Source organism: Apaloderma vittatum, unplaced genomic scaffold (genome assembly GCF_000703405.1).
Source record: "Apaloderma vittatum isolate BGI_N311 unplaced genomic scaffold, ASM70340v1 scaffold7203, whole genome shotgun sequence".
Classification (NCBI taxonomy): domain Eukaryota; kingdom Metazoa; phylum Chordata; class Aves; order Trogoniformes; family Trogonidae; genus Apaloderma; species Apaloderma vittatum.
The window spans coordinates 134,032-151,076 of NW_009706363.1; the positions used below are offsets into that span (position 1 = coordinate 134,032).

A 17,045-nucleotide genomic window follows, 5' to 3' on the forward strand; every position below is an offset into this window, starting at 1 on the left:
AACTTGGTCTTTTCTAGGATTTTTTGTTTATTTCTATCATTCTTCAAATTTTTTCACTTTTTTTTTAATTTCAAGTGGCCTGAATTTGGCACCGGTTGCAAGGCTCCGAACTACTTGGGAAAAGCTTCCAAGCAAGTATGAAAAACTGTTTCAAGATCTACAGGACTTGTTTGATCCATCTAGGAATATGGCAAAATATCGTAATGTCCTTAACAGCCAAAACCTACAGCCCCCCATTATCCCCCTGTTTCCTGTTATCAAAAAAGACCTTACATTCCTTCATGAAGGTAAAAGCAGAAGTACATCATCTTTTACTAGCTATGGAAAACTAACTTTTCTACCTAATAACTGACGTTGTTAATTGTTGATTGTAGGAAATGATTCGAAGGTGGAGGGCTTGGTCAATTTTGAGAAGCTGAGAATGATTGCCAAGGAGATACGCCATGTTGGTCGCATGGCATCTGTGAACATGGATCCTGCTTTAATGTTTAGAACGAGGTAAGGATATTGTATTAGGCAGAGCTTTTCCCCGCTGAGAGGAGACTTGGTGTCAGCAAGAGATGCTCTTATTATGTTGGAGCAGTACAAGTTTTTTGTTTGGTTTCTTAACAATTTACCAAAATTGTAGTGTTCTAAAATGGGAGCAATCATTAAATTTTGTGTTGATCAGTATATATTAAAATGTTTTATATTATTCTTTAGCTGCTAGTTACTTCATAAAAATGAGATTCTGTCTGTGGGAGGGAGGGGGAGATAGTGTCTTGAACACGCAGGTAGTGGTCCATTTTAAACATTGATGTGTGCCAGCCTTATCATTTTGATTTGGTGGAAGTGGGAATGTATCTGAAATGGTGTCAGCTGGCAGTATTAGAAAATGTGGAGTGAATGCTCTGTGGCTTCATGTTAGACCAGCTTATTGCATATTCTTTCTTAATTTGAGCTAGAAGAGTTTGTAATATCTCACTGTATGCCTGAGTCGAGGCTCTTTTTAATGTTTGTGGGCTTCCAGAACTGCTTGTCCTGAGGTCTGGTCTTTTTCTTTCTGAGCTTGTGATCTTTCTCTGTCTCTTCTTAAACCCATGCTTTACTCTTCCTGGCTCTCACTTGCAGGAAGAAGAAATGGAGGAGCTTGGGGTAAGTGCTTGGAGACAACACACAGACATTCATTCTTCCATTGCCATTTGCATTGTTTCCTACTTGCTATCTTTAATTTTCTGGTGCTTTGACATTTTTTTCCTTTGTTAACTCTTTTTTACTGACAATACATTTTAATCCAGGAGTGCTTTTGCTTTTGAGGTTAAACCACAAACATTGTGAATTATTTATAAGCAATTGTAGATAAGAGTTGGGGTATTCTTGTCTCCACCTCCAATTTAAATCGCCAAAGGAAGTGACTTTTCCGTAAAAAAGAAATTGCAAAACGGCAGCGTTGCAACAGCTGAAAATTGCTGTTTAATTTCTTACGTCTAACAAGACATTATAACAATCAAATACAAAAGTTAAAACTTTGAGTATGTGCTAAGCTAACTTATTTTCATGTTGTAATTCAGACATCATTATTACTCTTAATGATTCAGGAACGATACCTAGCTTTTATGTAGACACATGTACATTGAAATGCGCATGACATTTTATCATGAACTAGCTGATAATTTTATTTAACCGAAAGCTGTCTTCAACCTAGCAAGTCACAAGGAAGTCCCATTCTTTAAACTGAGCTGTACATTTTGTATATGATCTAAGAAATACTTAGAGAGCTTTCAGGATGCCTTCTGTTCATGTATTTAAATTTGAACCTCAGCTGTAGTCTTCTGTCAGCATTGCCTTACTGCATGAGCTTTTCCTAATGCTCCAGTCCTCTCAGTAGCTGGCTTATGTGCGAGAGCTACTGTGAATGCCTTTCTTGATGTGTGAAGTGGCATTGCTTAGTTAGAGCAGAAAAGGTTAAAATATTTGTGTAATTACAATAGTGCCTGTAACCAAGTAAGATTTTTCTGACCCTCATTTTCTATCTGTTATAGCTATTTGACTTACTGGAATGAGGCATGTAAGCTTTGACTGTAGACTGACATTCATACAACCTTTTGCACGTTTCATGTTTGTGAAGTGATACCATATTGGACTAAGTCATGCTTTTCCCCTCTTTCCTCCCCCTCCTGGCCCCACTTCGCTCCAGGTCTCTCAGCCAGGGCAGTTCGAATGCAGCTGTGCTGGATGTTGCGCAAACGGGGGGTCATAAAAAGCGGGTCCGTCGCAGTTCCTTCCTTAATGCTAAAAAACTGTATGAGGATGCTCAGATGGCACGGAAAGTAAAGCAGTATCTCTCAAACTTGGATCTGGAAATGGATGAAGAGAGCCTCCAAACACTGTCTCTGCAGTGTGAGCCAGCCACCAACACACGTGAGCATTGTCATTTGTGATGGATTTCAAGGAAACTGTTAAATATACCCCTGTTTCTTTGCCAAGGTAGTAATCTGAAACAGTAACTAGACAATGAGGTGGAAAACGATGTGTCTAGTTGTCTCCAGGTACTGAACATTTATGAATGTTCTTAAGGAAATCATCTTGCAGATTCACAATATAGAGTATTTAGATAGGAGGTACAGCTTTCTGATGATGTCATGCTGAAGTGCACAAGGATTCTTCAGATTTGTGCATACAAAGGGTATAGAGGAGCCAAAAGTTTCTCTACAGTTCTGATGTGGTCAGGCTATTGGTGTGAATAGTGTTGGTCATCCTGGATATCTTGGCCTTGAGAGGGAAAATGAATTTCCGTATCTTCAGGTATTTCAGAGATACCAGGAGGGCTGTACCTGGCTGCAGCAGAGGGGGAGTCTTATGCTGGTAACAGTTTCATTTTGATTTTAGAGAATGCTTATGCCCTTGCCTTCCTTCAGGGTAAATTGTGGTTATACATCCATTCTAAACCGCTTGTAGTCCTTATAGATAGCCCAGTATATCTTCTGGTCATGTTTTTGATAACTATAGCAATGGTAGTTTATAAGAGTTCATTGATAACAAATATTCTTTGATAATGTACGTATTTTAAATGGAGTTAAGTTGAAAAGAGGAGGAGATGTTTCTTTCTAAATTTAGCCTACTGCATTAATTGTACAAGTAATTGAGCACCTTTTAATTATTAATTGGAGAGCTTTGCACTGTTCAGAATAAAACTAAACATATTTTTAGCTAGTAGTCATTCTATGCTTTCTTCCATTTTTTTGAAAAGTGCCAAAGAACACGGGAGACAAGCGATCTGGAAAATCTGAAACATCACCAGTGGCTCCTCGGGCAGGCATCCAGCAAAAAGTGCAGCAGCAGCAGCAGCAACATAAAGCAAACCAAGCATTGCAGGTCCCTGCCGTATCTCTTTATCCCTCTCGCAAGAAAGTGCCCGTCAAAGACCTCCCACCATTTGGTAAGTGGAACAATGAAGTGTTCAGTTTAATACTCTAGAGTTTTCTGTGTATGTCAGGAAGACATTTTTAATCAAATAACATTCAGCCATTTTTCTGGTAATATTATATGCATATTATGCCAGTTCATGCAATATATATGCATAATTCTTTTCTTTAGAAATCGGAAGAATGAAATCTAGGAAAGGATCCTGTCAATAACTATCTACCTGTTACTAGGAGCTGGAAAGAATGAATGTTTCTGACTATCTGCCCTGGAAGCTGCTTGACTTTTCCAAATGGATTAGTGACTTGTAGCTTTTGAGTGATTCATCTGAGATGCCTTAGAAGTTTTGCTGTTTTTTCAGAAGTTGAACATTTAACATGAGATTCAGGCTCGCTCAAACTTCCTGTTAGAAGCGTAGACTTGAAGTTTCACGTTGGCTTCTGCTCCCTAGTGCTTTTTTATTATTATTGTTCAGTTGTTACTGCCTGCATGTTGCCCAGAAAGATACTGACTACAGCAATCTTTCTAATCTACTTTCCAGGTCTGTGTCCCAGCATGTGCACGTAAAATATTATTAAAGAGTTTCTTACATATCACTTAAAGTACGTTAATATTCCTACTATGTATATATAGCATAACTGGCCCTTCTTATTGCATGATGGTAATTTCACGAGAGTTTAATTCTGATTTCACGTTTATTAATTTTACTTGTGCGCTGCTTAGGCTGCTAGTGAAAAATCAGAAGCAAAATGAGCAAGAAACAATTCAATATTCATGTAGTTCTTGTTGATTTTACTGTTAAATTTTAATCTTAGAGGGACTTTGAAGCGCCAGAGACTGCGTTTTTGCTTATGGTGGCAAAGTTTCTGAAAACCGACTAGGTTATGTGGATGAAACAGAAGTAAATTATTGATAGCAGCATTGCAATCCAGCAGAACAAAGATAAGTTCTGTAGGATGTGTGAAAAAAACCTCTACCACAAACAGTGGCAAACCTGTCAGAGAAGCTCTGTCTTCACTTTTAAGACTGTCCCAGGATGGATTTTTGAGGGGAGGGAAAGGGAATGATGGATAAATGTTGCCTGAGAAAAGCAATTCTTGATGCCCTAGATCTTTACCTCATACGTCATCTTCAGGATGTTTTTACTCTTTAGTTTCCCAAAATAAGCAGAGATAGTTCCCAAAAATGAAAAGGAGAAAGGCAGCTGCGGGATGGCCTTCTTCTGTAAGCCACATTGTATTCTCTTTCCAGCTTTCTTTGACCTTCTAGACTACTCTAAATGGAAAAGAAACAGGAGAACAGTTTCAGGTCTTACTCTGTAAACCTTCTCTAACCAGTGAGATTTGTGTGTGTTTGTATTCAACACAATTTTAGTTCAAGTTTCTCAGTAACTATTATCATGCATATCCTTGATTTATGTATTGTATGATCAGTGTTCTGCAACACCAAAGCTACACTGTGTTTTCCGTGACAACATATTAATTTTAAGTGGACAGAATGAAGGACTGGCTGCACTAATAGGCAGAAATGAAGTGGTAGATTTGAACATTGTTGGGTTTAAATATTTTACTTCATTTGAGCTGGTATCAGAAACTCACTAATATACAGGAAAAATATCGTAGCTTTTTCCCTGTATGGTGTCTACACTATAAATGCATTGTGAAGCAGAAAGATGTGATTCTACTGGACTTTATATCTGCCTACTTTAATTCTTATTTAAAGGCATTAACTCCCCGCAAGCTTTAAAGAAAATTCTTTCATTATCTGAAGAAGGAAGTTTGGATCGCCACAAAAAACAATCTGAAGACACAGTCTCAAGTGCATCTTCACAATTGTCTTCTCCACCCACTTCACCACAGAGCTCTCCAAGGAAAGGTATTAGATGTGCAATATTTCTCATCCTATTCCCTGGAGCTCATAGACTTTGGAAACTTCTGAGAGAGTATTTGGACACTTAGGATAAACTCCTGCTGCTCCTATTATTGTGACATATGGTCAGCCAAAGGGCAGGAAGTGTAGTGCATGGGATACATGGGAGCCTGATTTCAAGGCAGCAGGTCACTCTCACTGCAGCTGCCTCTGACAAAAAATATTCCCATCATCCATGTTTCCTGCCAGTAGAAGGATGTGCAGACTCAAAATCTTTATATCATTGAGCACACCTGCTGGAGGAATTATTTGCTGTGTCATGCGTCTGGATGGGATGTGACCTATGTAAGGCAGGCAGACTGAAGGTGTTTGGGATTCGGATCCTTGATATACAACATCTTACTAGTAGCCTGATTATTCAAACAATGTATATGGATATTTGAGGAATGGTATTATACATTTGAGCTTTCTTGGCTGAGTTCATTTTAAGTGACTTCACAGAGTTATTTTTTTAAAGTCAGTTTAGGAATTTAAATGGATTTTTTTAAGCATGTTTGGTTTTTTGTTGTGCTTGTTCTGGTTATGAATTGACAAAACAGACAATGGAGGCATCTTACTTGTAGTTTAGTCCAAAAAAATAATCACTTTGAAGGTATCATAGCCTAGTTGCATTGCAGATAACTTCTGTGTTATTCTCTTTTCAGAATATCATAAAAGTTGAGTTTAACAGTAACATAATATAAAATTATGGTAAAATATATATACAGGGCTTGAGTCCCTGTAATAGAAGTTCAGAATGCTGAAGAGATTAATGTGTTGGAGATTACCCTGTAGCAATAACTTTCCCTGAATTGCACAGGGATGATAAGGAGTTAAAACTTATGTTTCATTTTTTTCTACTTGCTTATCAAATGGATAGCAAACACCCTTTCCAGACTAATGGACCTAACCAGTTCCTCCTCTCCTCCTGGTACTGAAAACAGCAACAAGAATAGCAATTCACCAAGGACCCCTGGGATAGGTGGAGCTTATGGAAACAAAAGGGGAAAAATTATGTCATAGAATCATTCAGTTGGACAAGGAGAGATCTGAAAAAGGAAGAGATGAATATCTCAAGAAAACATAAATGCCTATCCAAAATCCCTATTGATATTTGCTAAGGTCACATGGAGGAGGATGTTATAGAGAAGACTGATTATCAACTTCAGTCCTTGTAAGCTATCATTATGATTTCTCCCATATGCTGCATTAACAAAGACTGAATTTATGCATTTGTATGTACGGTCAGATCTCCATTTTTTGAAAAAGGAATGGGAATTCTGTTGTTGACTGGTAGTGGGAAAAGTACTTTATTTTTGCAAAAAGGAAATCATAAACATGATTATAATTTTTTAAAAAAAAATCATTGGTTTGATGTTGACATGAAGATAAAGGTATGTTCTTTCAGATAAAAATGCTGCATTCATTCTGACAAAAATGTTCTCAGCAAGTGAATTGTGATAGATAGTTGAAGTCATCTTGATGCTTTTGTGTAGACTGAAAGCAAAAAATGAAAACTGTGATCCCTTGTGGACGTACGTTGTTTAATAATCTTTAACTTAACTGGCAAGAGCATTCAGCACAACTTTGTTTAATACTAAAACAAAATTTGAATTTGCCTCTGACATGGTTTGTAGATTTTATCTCAGTTTGGTGCTGCCTCTAAATTACTGTATAAAACTGGTAATATATGCTCTTTGGAATGTAATTACTTAGCCAAGTACCACAAAGAAAGCTTGCAAACCTGGCCCTCTCTCCGTCACGACAGGTAGTAAGCAGTCAGCCCAAACATCTGGGCTTCATGGTGTATCTGCTGTTCAGCTCTGAAGCATAGCTTTGCAGAGCAGAAGAACTGTGTGTGAGGGTCTTTTGGGTTACTCTAAGCAGTAATCTTGTCCAGGACATCACTTCCATTTCAATCTTGGACACAGTGTTTACGTACAAGTATGATGACACATTTGAAAATAATTTGAGGGAGGAGGGCAGAGGAGGATGAAGGTGAACAGTTGGTTTCTAAATTAGTCATGTATGTTCCCACAATCTTAAAATCTCTTCTGAACAGACAGAATACCCGGCGCTACACAGTTATGCTGCGTATCTTAAACTTTTGCAGTGCTACTTCTGAGTGAATGCAATTATAGTTCTTCTGATTTACTGTGGTAGCAATACTGCCAGCTGCCTGGCAATAACTGAGGAGGCTTCTTGGAGAGTCCCATTAACATGACATTTCCTTTGCAGGCTATACTTTGGCTCCAAGCGGCACAGTGGATAACTTTTCAGATTCTGGGCACAGCGAAATTTCTTCCCGGTCTAGTATTGTCAGCAATTCCTCTTTTGACTCTATGCCAGTCTCCCTGCATGAAGAAAGGAGACAGAGGCATTCTGTCAGCATCGTGGAGACAAATCTTGGTGTGGGAAGGATTGATAGAAGGATCATGATTGAACCAGATCAATACAGCTTAGGGTAGGAATTTCATTTGTGCTTACTTACATTGTACTTTCATACAATGTGTATGTGGCATGTAACTTTACCTGTATCTTGCTCAAATATTTTTTTCTCCCCTGCTCTTAAAGACTACTATTTCAACTCTGTGTTTTGTGATAATGCTCTGTCTTCTGACAAGAAAAGGTTTTGCACTCCCAACTGTGTGATGGGGTCTACAGCAGTAAGACTTTACCTCCGTAGACCTTATCATTTGAGCATTTAGAAGTGGCAGACTAGTATCCTAGCCTGTTTTCTAGATGGAGAATTAGCTGAATTACATGAGAAATTATTCATACAGTTATTCAGTGATCAAGCTGAGAACAGAAATAGCTAGTAATTTTCCAGTCTGTTTCATAGAAAAGTGCATATTTATCTAACTCGGAAATATTTTAGCCAAATATCTTTTCTAGTTAACACTAATTGGAAGCTAAAATTCACATTAGGCTGCTGGTTTTCTAAGTAATTTTCTAGGTAATTAACTTCTGTAATGGTGGGGAAGCTAGCACTGTGAGGAGTTCTCTAAATCTCTAGTAGTGAACCTTGGTTTGAAAATCATGCGAGCTCTGGCTCCTATTTAGTCTCCACTTTTCTGAGCTGTTATTTGGATGCTTCAGTCCTCCGAGTGATTACAGGGTTTTTAATCCTGCAAGGTCTGTAGACCTGCTCCAAAGCTCATGTACTTGAGCTTTGGGAATGCCAGGCTATGCAAACTCTTTAATCAGATATCTTATATATTTGGAAGAGCAGGGTTTGCTCTGCATAGCAAGCTGCCCTGGAAGGACAAATCCCAGGAACCTGGATAGCTGCTAAACAAAAGTGACACTTTGTTGGGTTTCTCTCCTAGTATGTCAGTGGTAGTGTCAGGGTTACTTAATAGCTGAAAGGCTCTACGAAGTACCATGTGTTTCTAAAGTTAGGCTTGAAATACATTTCCATTTGCAAGAAACATTGAAAAGTTGGCTTTCAGAGCTTCCTAAGCAGAAAAAAGATCTGAAGAGCTGAAACCTAAACCTAATTATCAGCCACCTCCTCCTAAAACTGTTTCTAACTTTTGCTTCTCAGGGCTGGAAAAGCAGTAGGAACCATATCTAGCAGTCTGTTCCTTTCTATGTATGTCAGTGCAGTTTGTCTGTCTTAAAGGGCTGCTGCAAAATTAAGATTTTACCTTTTGAAAAGACTCCACTAAAGTGTTAAGTTTTGTCGGTATATCTAATATCTATCTATATCTATATCTATATCTATATATATATCTCTATATCTATATATATTCTGTTGTTTGTTTTATTTTTGTTTTATTCACTTGATTGAAAAGGAAGTGTTACATTCTCAAAATTGAATTAGTCATGAACGCAATTAGTAATATAAATTGCATCAAACCGTTCAGTTTCAGAATGAAAGGGACCTTATAAATGTCATCTAGTCCAACCCCCCAATATGTTTGCTTTCCTCTTGATTGTTGAATTCTTCATGTGTCTGGTAAGTGATCTCAAATTCTGACGCTGGATTTACTTTTTGTTGTTTTTTCCCTCATTGATGTGATTCTAGCTCATATGCACCACTGTCCGAGACCAGAGGCCTGTATGCTGGAGCAACTGTGCTTTCTTCTCCTAGTACAGAAGAACTGTCACAGGATCAGGGGGACCGAGCTTCGCTCGACGCAGCTGACAGTGGCCGTGGTAGCTGGACTTCTTGCTCGAGCGGCTCCCATGACAACATACAAACAATACAGCACCAGAGAAGCTGGGAGACTCTGCCTTTTGGACACGCTCATTTCGACACTTCGGGCGATGGGGCAGGACTGTGGGCCTCGGGCAGTCATATGGACCAGCTGATGTTTCCTGATCATGGCACAAAATATGGCAGGCAAAGCCAGGGGAGGGAGGGCCTTGATCAAGCACAGTCCCGAGCCAGCTGGGCATCCTGCACAGGATACTGGGGAGAGGACTCGGAAGGTGATACAGGCACCATAAAGCGGAGGGGTGGGAAGGATGTTTCAATTGAAGCTGAAACCAGTAGCATAACATCTGTATCAGCAGAGGAGTCAAAGCCAGCTCCCGTGCCCACTCATACAACTGTGTCATCAAGTAGTACAAAGGGGCATATTGGTAAGTTAAGCTCCGTTTACCATGACGTATTTTAATTAATTTGCTTGTAGTTCCTTGCATTGTTCTAAAACTGTGTTTCTTATGTCTGTTTTGATTTAATTTTTTAAATTATTTTTTTTAAAAAGCAAAACTGAACATTTTGCAGTGTCCATCAAATTTTCCTCTTTACCTGTGCACTTATTGCTAGGGGAAATATTGCTTATTGTTGCCTCTCAGCTGTGGCAGTGCCTTTGTGTTTCAAGAGAGCGTGGCATGCATCAAAAAAATAGTTCAACTGCTGGACAGTGTTTTGATAGGTTGATGTATTTAGATGTCTGTTCTGAAACGCGAATTTCTCTTCACAGTAGGGCTCCACATTCTATATTTAGAAATCTTAACAAATGTGGCCTGATTTTTTTTAGAAGTGTTTTTCTTTGTAAATCTGTATGACTTGTCTGATGAAAATGGGATCACTTTGTGCTTAAATGCCAGCTGAGATGTTTCCTTAGACTGCTGAAACTGAAGAGATTCCTAACAAGTTAGAGCTGAAATACATTTATAGTCATTCAACAAAAGAAAGATCAAATAATGTATAAATTAATATGAAAGTGTCTTTGGCAGACCTTAATATTTTTCTCATACTGTTGCTTCTGTGCATCCCAGTCCTTGGGCCATCCAAGACCTCTGCATCTTTACCACTTTCCTTCATTTCATTCCCTTTCACATGGCCTTTCTTCAGGTTAATACGAAGAACTACCTAAAAGCTTTTTTGCACTGACACAGCTGAAAAAGCCTGCCAGATTGAGGTCATGCTGAGACCACTGTGATAAACTGCTTTTCCATTTTCTGCCCAAGTATATTGCTTAGCAATGACCCATTGCCTCAAAGCTTGGGTGTGGATCTGAATCCCTGAGCTATGAAAAGGAGGAAGCTGTTCAGTTAGGACTTGAGGTTCAGCTTCATGCCACTCTCTTAATTTTACTCTCTGATACCCTTGGTTTCCACCAGAATGTGGAACAAATGTGCTTCCAAACTTACCTCTCAAGGCAGTGCTTGCCATCACATTTTTTTAAAGACCTGAGAGAATGTGAAAGAGAACTGAAAATAAGGCCACACGCTTCTATACGCTTCAGTACTATTAACTAATTATTCTGTAAATGTAACTCTGTGTATCACTGTCCAACAGAAGCCACTATTTTTAAATTTCTCTTTTGGACTGACTAACCATTGATCTCTTGTGGTATTTCAGTAGAATTTTTCTACAGAATTTCTTCTACATCAAAGTTGCTTTTCAGAAATCTTTGAATAAAATTTCTCAGAAACTGCATGCTACTTTGCTCAGTTTAAGCAATTCGTCCCAGAAAAATACTTACATTGTATTGGAAACTATTTGATTTTGTTGTAACACCAAGACCTTTTTTTGTGTCTGTAAACACTCACATCCAAGTAGCACCAGTTCATTTTAAGCTTGTACTGCCCTTTCAGTCAATTCCATGCTGCCTAATGCAGGGTGATGTTGTCATTACCACTTGTGCAAGAATACACAGTGCATGACAGGCTGTGGAAGGTAAATTGTCTGTGTCACTGTTTTTTGCTACCGTGTTTGCCTTTGTTACTGCAAGTTAAGTGATCGTGTGTTAAAGGGCTAGACCCAGAAAACTTGTTCAAAATCCTAGATGACTTCTTTAAGCACATAATGCCAAAATAGCGAGTCATGCCTATCTTCTGTGTGTCCCTGCAGATGCTTAATGTTCTTAAATGCTGCTTCCTCCCTTGAAGTGTTCTGCAAGAGAAAAATTCAAAGTATGACCAGAGTTAAGCCTTGTTAGGTAAACAGTTATGACTCAATGAGGTCCACAAACTCGGTGGTGGCCTTTACATCTCCTCTATAACATCATATTTAATCACTATTCTTACAGGCATACTTTCAAGTTTTAATTTTGCAGAGAATACAAGTATAAGAGCAGTGAGCAGTAGTGGATACAGAAAGTATGAAGATGAAGTCCACTTATCTTCCTTGCCTTTTGGAATTGTAGCCTATGTCTCATTAATAAGATTTGTAGGAAGAAATAATGTATTGGTGCTTTCATCTCCCCCCCCCAGCCGTAAGATGCCCAAAACCAAAGGATATGTGCTCATAGGTACAAAGCCCATCTCTTCAGGATTAAGATAGTCATGTGTTTGGGGAGATGCTAATATTTCTGGTATTAGCCACTTCTGTGGATTCTTGAGTCTATTCTTAAATCTTCCACATTAGAATCATAGAATGCATTTGGTTGGAAGAGACCTTTAAAGGTCATCTAGTCTGGCCCCGCTGCAGTGAGCAGGGACATCTTTAAGTAAATCAGGTTGCGCAGAGCCCCATCAAGCCTGACCTTGAATGCCTCCAGGGATGGAGCTTCCGTGACTTCTCTGGGCAACCTATTCTGATGTTTCACCACTCTCATTGTAAGGAACTTCTTCCTAATGTCTAACCCAAATCTACCCTACTCTAGTTTAAAACCTAGTCTTACCGCTACCTGCACTTGTAAGCAGTCCCTCCCCAGCTTTCCTGTAGGAGTAGGAGCCTTCTCTTCTCCAGGTTGAGCAGCCCAAACTCTCTCAGCCTGTCCCCACAAAAGAGGTGCTCCAGCCCTCTGGTCATTTTTGTGGCCCTCCTCTGCACCTGCTCCAGCGGTCTATGTCCTTCTTGTGCAGAGTGCTCTAGAGCTGGACATAGTACTGCAGGGGAGGTCTCACCAGAGCAGAGCAGAGGGGCAGAATCACCTCTCTTGATCTACCGGCCACGCTGCTTTTGATACAGCTGAGGATGCGATTGGCCTTCTGGGCCAAGAGCACCCATTGTTGACACATGACCAGCATTTCATCCGTTACTTTGATCGGTGTACGTTTGATTGTATACAGTTGATAGAACAGCTTCAGTTGCTAAGTTTGAACAAATTCCTGATGTAATTTGGTGAATTTTATTAGACTAATGCATCACTACTGGAAGAATAGCTATATCCTGTGTATATTGTATAGTCTGTGCTTTCTTACATGGTTTATTTTTCAAGGCCACATTGCCTGCTGTATGACAGCCAACTTCTAATTCAGATTTTCTCATCATAGACTGTTGAGTTGGTTGATGGTTTTTTAACTTTCAGTGTTTATTTTCCTTTGAACAGTTTTCCTATCTCTTATACTAACCTGCTGTTTTTCCTGCAGCACGAAAAGAGGGTCGATATCGGGAACCACCTCCAACTCCTCCTGGTTACATAGGGATACCTATTGCTGAGTTTGCAGAAGGTGGTTCCCATCCAACCAGAAAGCCTCCAGATTACAACGTAGCACTTCAGAGGTCTAGAATGGTGGCACGGACATGTGAGACTCATGGGACATCAGCTCCACAGCAGCCGTCGCATGGCCATTCAACTAGCAGGCCTGTGAACAAGCCTCAGTGGCATAAACCAAATGAGTCAGATCCACATCTTGCTCACTATCCGTCTCAAGGGTTTTCCACGGAGGAAGATGGTAAATTTCTAATTGTTCGGTTTTGAGTGTTGCTGCATGCAAAAATGGTCAATGCTTTCATGGACACATAGCAAATTGCACAAATGTGTTCTGCCATAGAAGTTCTTGCTGTAATTTGAACTCTTCTATCTTTCAAAACTTGCTATTTATTAACTTTTTGGAAGGGGAGAAATTCAGTTAATCCTAAACATAGTTTAAAATTTGGAATGTATGTCCACCTGAATCTTGGACAACCAAGCAGTTGGCTTAGGCAGCTTCTCTGGAGGTGCCTCTGTTCATCAGGTACAGCCCTGCCTGTTTCCAGCGTACCTAATGTTTGGCACTGACCATGTATTATGATGGTCAAAAAAGGTAAAGAGCACTTGCCCATCTGCCCCATAGAGCTATGTTAGTTAGGTTTGTTTGGACAGTCAATCACATCCTACCTGAAACTGTTACACTGTGGACACTTGGTCTGCCACACCAGCTGCTTCTCATAACAAGCCTGGTACTCTTTTGCTACCTTACTTGCACAAGTGTGGCCACACCTTTATGCATTAACTATGACGATAGAAAGACTACATAGGCTTCGTCTTTCTGTTTTTCTGTGTAGTGCAAGCATAGCTAGATTGCATCTGTAGGGCTAGGTGCTCAAAATTTAGGCAGAGCAGTGCCCAAATCATGCATTTGAATGCTTTGTTTTGCTTAATGATAGAAGGGCTAACATTCCTTTTCCCTCTGTAACTGCTTAGTTACTAAGGTTCTATGTGCAAGATGAACTCTGCAGTTGAACATGATGGAAAAAAATTAAGTCTACCTTAATCAAAGTAGCTCAGACTTTGAGAATTAGCATGACAGAGAATTTTATTTGTTTTTACCAATGATTACTAAAGCTGCACTCAGTTTTTATGCAATCTCAGTTTAGATAAATCAGATATATTCAGGGAAAAATGTAAGATGGGTTTTTGAAGCTATTTGATATCGAGGAGTAGCTATTGTGTTCCTCAGGCTGAGGAACTGCACCTAGCTCAGTTATAACAATTGTTTATTTTCTTCAAGAATAAAATTACCAAAGGATACTTCTCCTGAGACCTGAAACTTAGAGATAGTTGGATTGTTTTAAAACATATACTGAAAATAACAAAATGGAAACCAGATGAGCATGGTACAGGTTGTTTCATTCAGTAGCAGTCTTGTTCTATATGAACTAAATTCTGTTTTCCCTTATCTTGTTGTGTTTGCAGAAGATGAACAAGTCTCTGCTGTCTAAGACCTGGGCTTTTCTGGATCCAGAGTGAGCCACCTTAAAGGAGAGCACAAGAATAGGAGCTCCTAGAATAGGAGCCTTGGAAATACAGTTAAAGGATGGTGGACCTGTTTGCCTCCTTCCCTGCCTTAAAGCAGCATGGGGCTTCTTCCTCTGCCCCTCCCCCTCCTGTCCCCTCTCCCCTTGCATGTGAAATACTGTGAAGAAATCGCCCTGGCACTTTTCAAACTGTGTTGCTTGAAATACACAGTGCAGCAATCTCCAAGCTACCACTGTCGCTGTCTGCCACATCACACAGTATCATTCCAAATTCCAAGATCATCGCATCAGGATGATTAACTCTGGCTGCACTTCCCAATGCCTGGAAGGGTCGTTTGGTTTTTTTAAATCTTCCTTTTAGATTTTAATCGCAATCCTAGCGCTTAGTCTCATTGGGATGAGATAAGCTAGTTGTCAAATTGCATTTGGCCTTTAACCTACAAAGAGAAAAATGCATTGAAATCCGTCAAGGAGGCAGTGCTTATTTGCTTGTTTACAATGCCTTTGTTATGATTTTTTATGTTTGTGTTTCGGAGTTCAAACACTGCATCTGCTTAGTAATTACAGTATTATTTCATACCTGTAAGTAGCGTTGCCAGCCTGAGCTCCTGGAACGAATATTGCTATCACATGGCTGAGCAGGGCAGGAGGGAGAGCAGACGTTACGGGATGCAGCCTTTCCTTGACCGTCTCACTTCACTCTTAATGCGCCCCACCCTGGAATCTTCCAAAATTTGTAAACGTTAGCATGAATGGCATCCTCAGCTGTTAATGGCATCCTTGGCCGGGTCTAGTGTAAATGCAGAAACACATGCTTGCAACTAGCAGATGATAGAAGAGGACACTGTGTGTCTCAAACCTGTGCCTTGCAGAATACAGAATAGCATACTGAGAAAGAAATGTCCCATTCTGATGAGACAGATGGCAACCCCACTTTTAAGTTATGTTTGTTTGGTTGTTTTTTTACTAAATAGTAGTTATATGAAAAGAAATTAACTGGATAACATTGCAGTGAAGGCAAGCTGGGATGTCACAGGTCGTGTCAGCTGTTAACACTGATCTAATAGCCTCCATCTATTGACTTTGGCATTAGGGGATAAACGAGCCTTTAAGTAATGAAAAATAACATGTTTAGATTTGCCAGCCTTTGCAATGCAGAAATAGTCACAACTGTTATTGGCTTCATGGAACACTGCATGTGTAGAGAAGGCCAATGTGTAGCAACCACCTGCTCACAGCTGCTATTAACCCTATAATGACTGAAATGACCCTCCCCTCTATTTTTGTGTTGTTTTTGCACAGACTCCGGAGAAGTGAAGGCTGCCAATCCGAGTAGTACTCAAATGTGAGGAACTGCTGGTCTTGGATTTTTTTTTTTTTCCATTGAACTCAGCTGATCATATTGATCAGTAGATAAACGTGAATAGCTTCAACTTTTAAAGATCAAATTGCAGTGTTTTTTCACTGTATCAAACAAATGTCAGTGCTTTATTTAATTCTCTCTTGTAATCATAGCTTTTGTCTATTTGCTTATATATCACATTGTCAATTACGTATTTGTAATTTTACATGTAATATGCATTATTTGCCAGTTTTTTTCTCAAGGCTATGGACCTCATATGCATATAGAAATACAAAATCCTAGCTCTATCACAAGTTGCACAAGTGTTATATAAGCATTAAGTAATTGTAGACCATAGGACTGCTAATCTCAGTTCGCTCTGTGATGTCAAGTGCAGAATGTACAATTAACTGGTGATTTCCTCATACTTTTGATACTACTTGTACCTGTATGTCTTTTAGAAAGACATTGGTGGAGTCTGTATCCCTTTTGTATTTTTAATACAATAATTGTACATATTGGTTATATTTTTGTTGAAAATGGTAGAAATGTACTATGTTTATGCTTCTACATCCAGTTTGTATGAAGCTGGAAAATAAATAAATATAACATTAATGAAGTCCATATTGATTCTTATGCATTTTACATGTTCCACATACTTGAACAAATTTATGAAAAGATTTTACTTCTCTGTGTATTATTATTAAAGGGACATTGCCAAGTGATGTGGGCAAACCATTGGTGTGGAGTTTTTCTTAATACACAATTGTGCTGCTGATCATTTCTGAAGTGTTTGGTGTGTGTACTGCTGAATGTGAGGTGATGAGTGTCCCCAGCAGAAATGTTTGAGGTGCCAGAAAAGGAGTGTAGGTATGGTCTTAGGTGTCCATAGAATGTAAACAGATTGTGTCGATTTTGCGATCTGAATAGTGTCAAAGTAATACGTGTTTTAACATTTGGGTAGGGAGAAGTATGGAAAGTGAAGATATTTCAGGTAATAAAGATTACATAATAGCATCCCCAGTAATA

General features: G+C 39.2%; 1 protein-coding gene across 1 annotated transcript in view; it reads left to right on the plus strand.

The window, feature by feature from the left end:
- Positions 1–16,747, plus strand: part of RAPGEF2 (Rap guanine nucleotide exchange factor (GEF) 2) — a 69,357-nt gene extending 52,610 nt beyond the window's left edge. The window contains exons 15-24 of the mRNA XM_009865749.1: positions 76–287; positions 375–498; positions 1,111–1,134; positions 2,177–2,400; positions 3,230–3,418; positions 5,125–5,277; positions 7,549–7,774; positions 9,341–9,900; positions 13,084–13,389; positions 14,613–16,747. Of these exons, the coding sequence (XP_009864051.1) occupies positions 76–287; positions 375–498; positions 1,111–1,134; positions 2,177–2,400; positions 3,230–3,418; positions 5,125–5,277; positions 7,549–7,774; positions 9,341–9,900; positions 13,084–13,389; positions 14,613–14,638 (2,044 nt within the window). The 3' untranslated portion in view covers positions 14,639–16,747. The remainder of the gene's footprint in view (positions 1–75; positions 288–374; positions 499–1,110; positions 1,135–2,176; positions 2,401–3,229; positions 3,419–5,124; positions 5,278–7,548; positions 7,775–9,340; positions 9,901–13,083; positions 13,390–14,612) is intronic.
- The last annotated feature ends 298 nt before the right edge of the window (positions 16,748–17,045 follow it).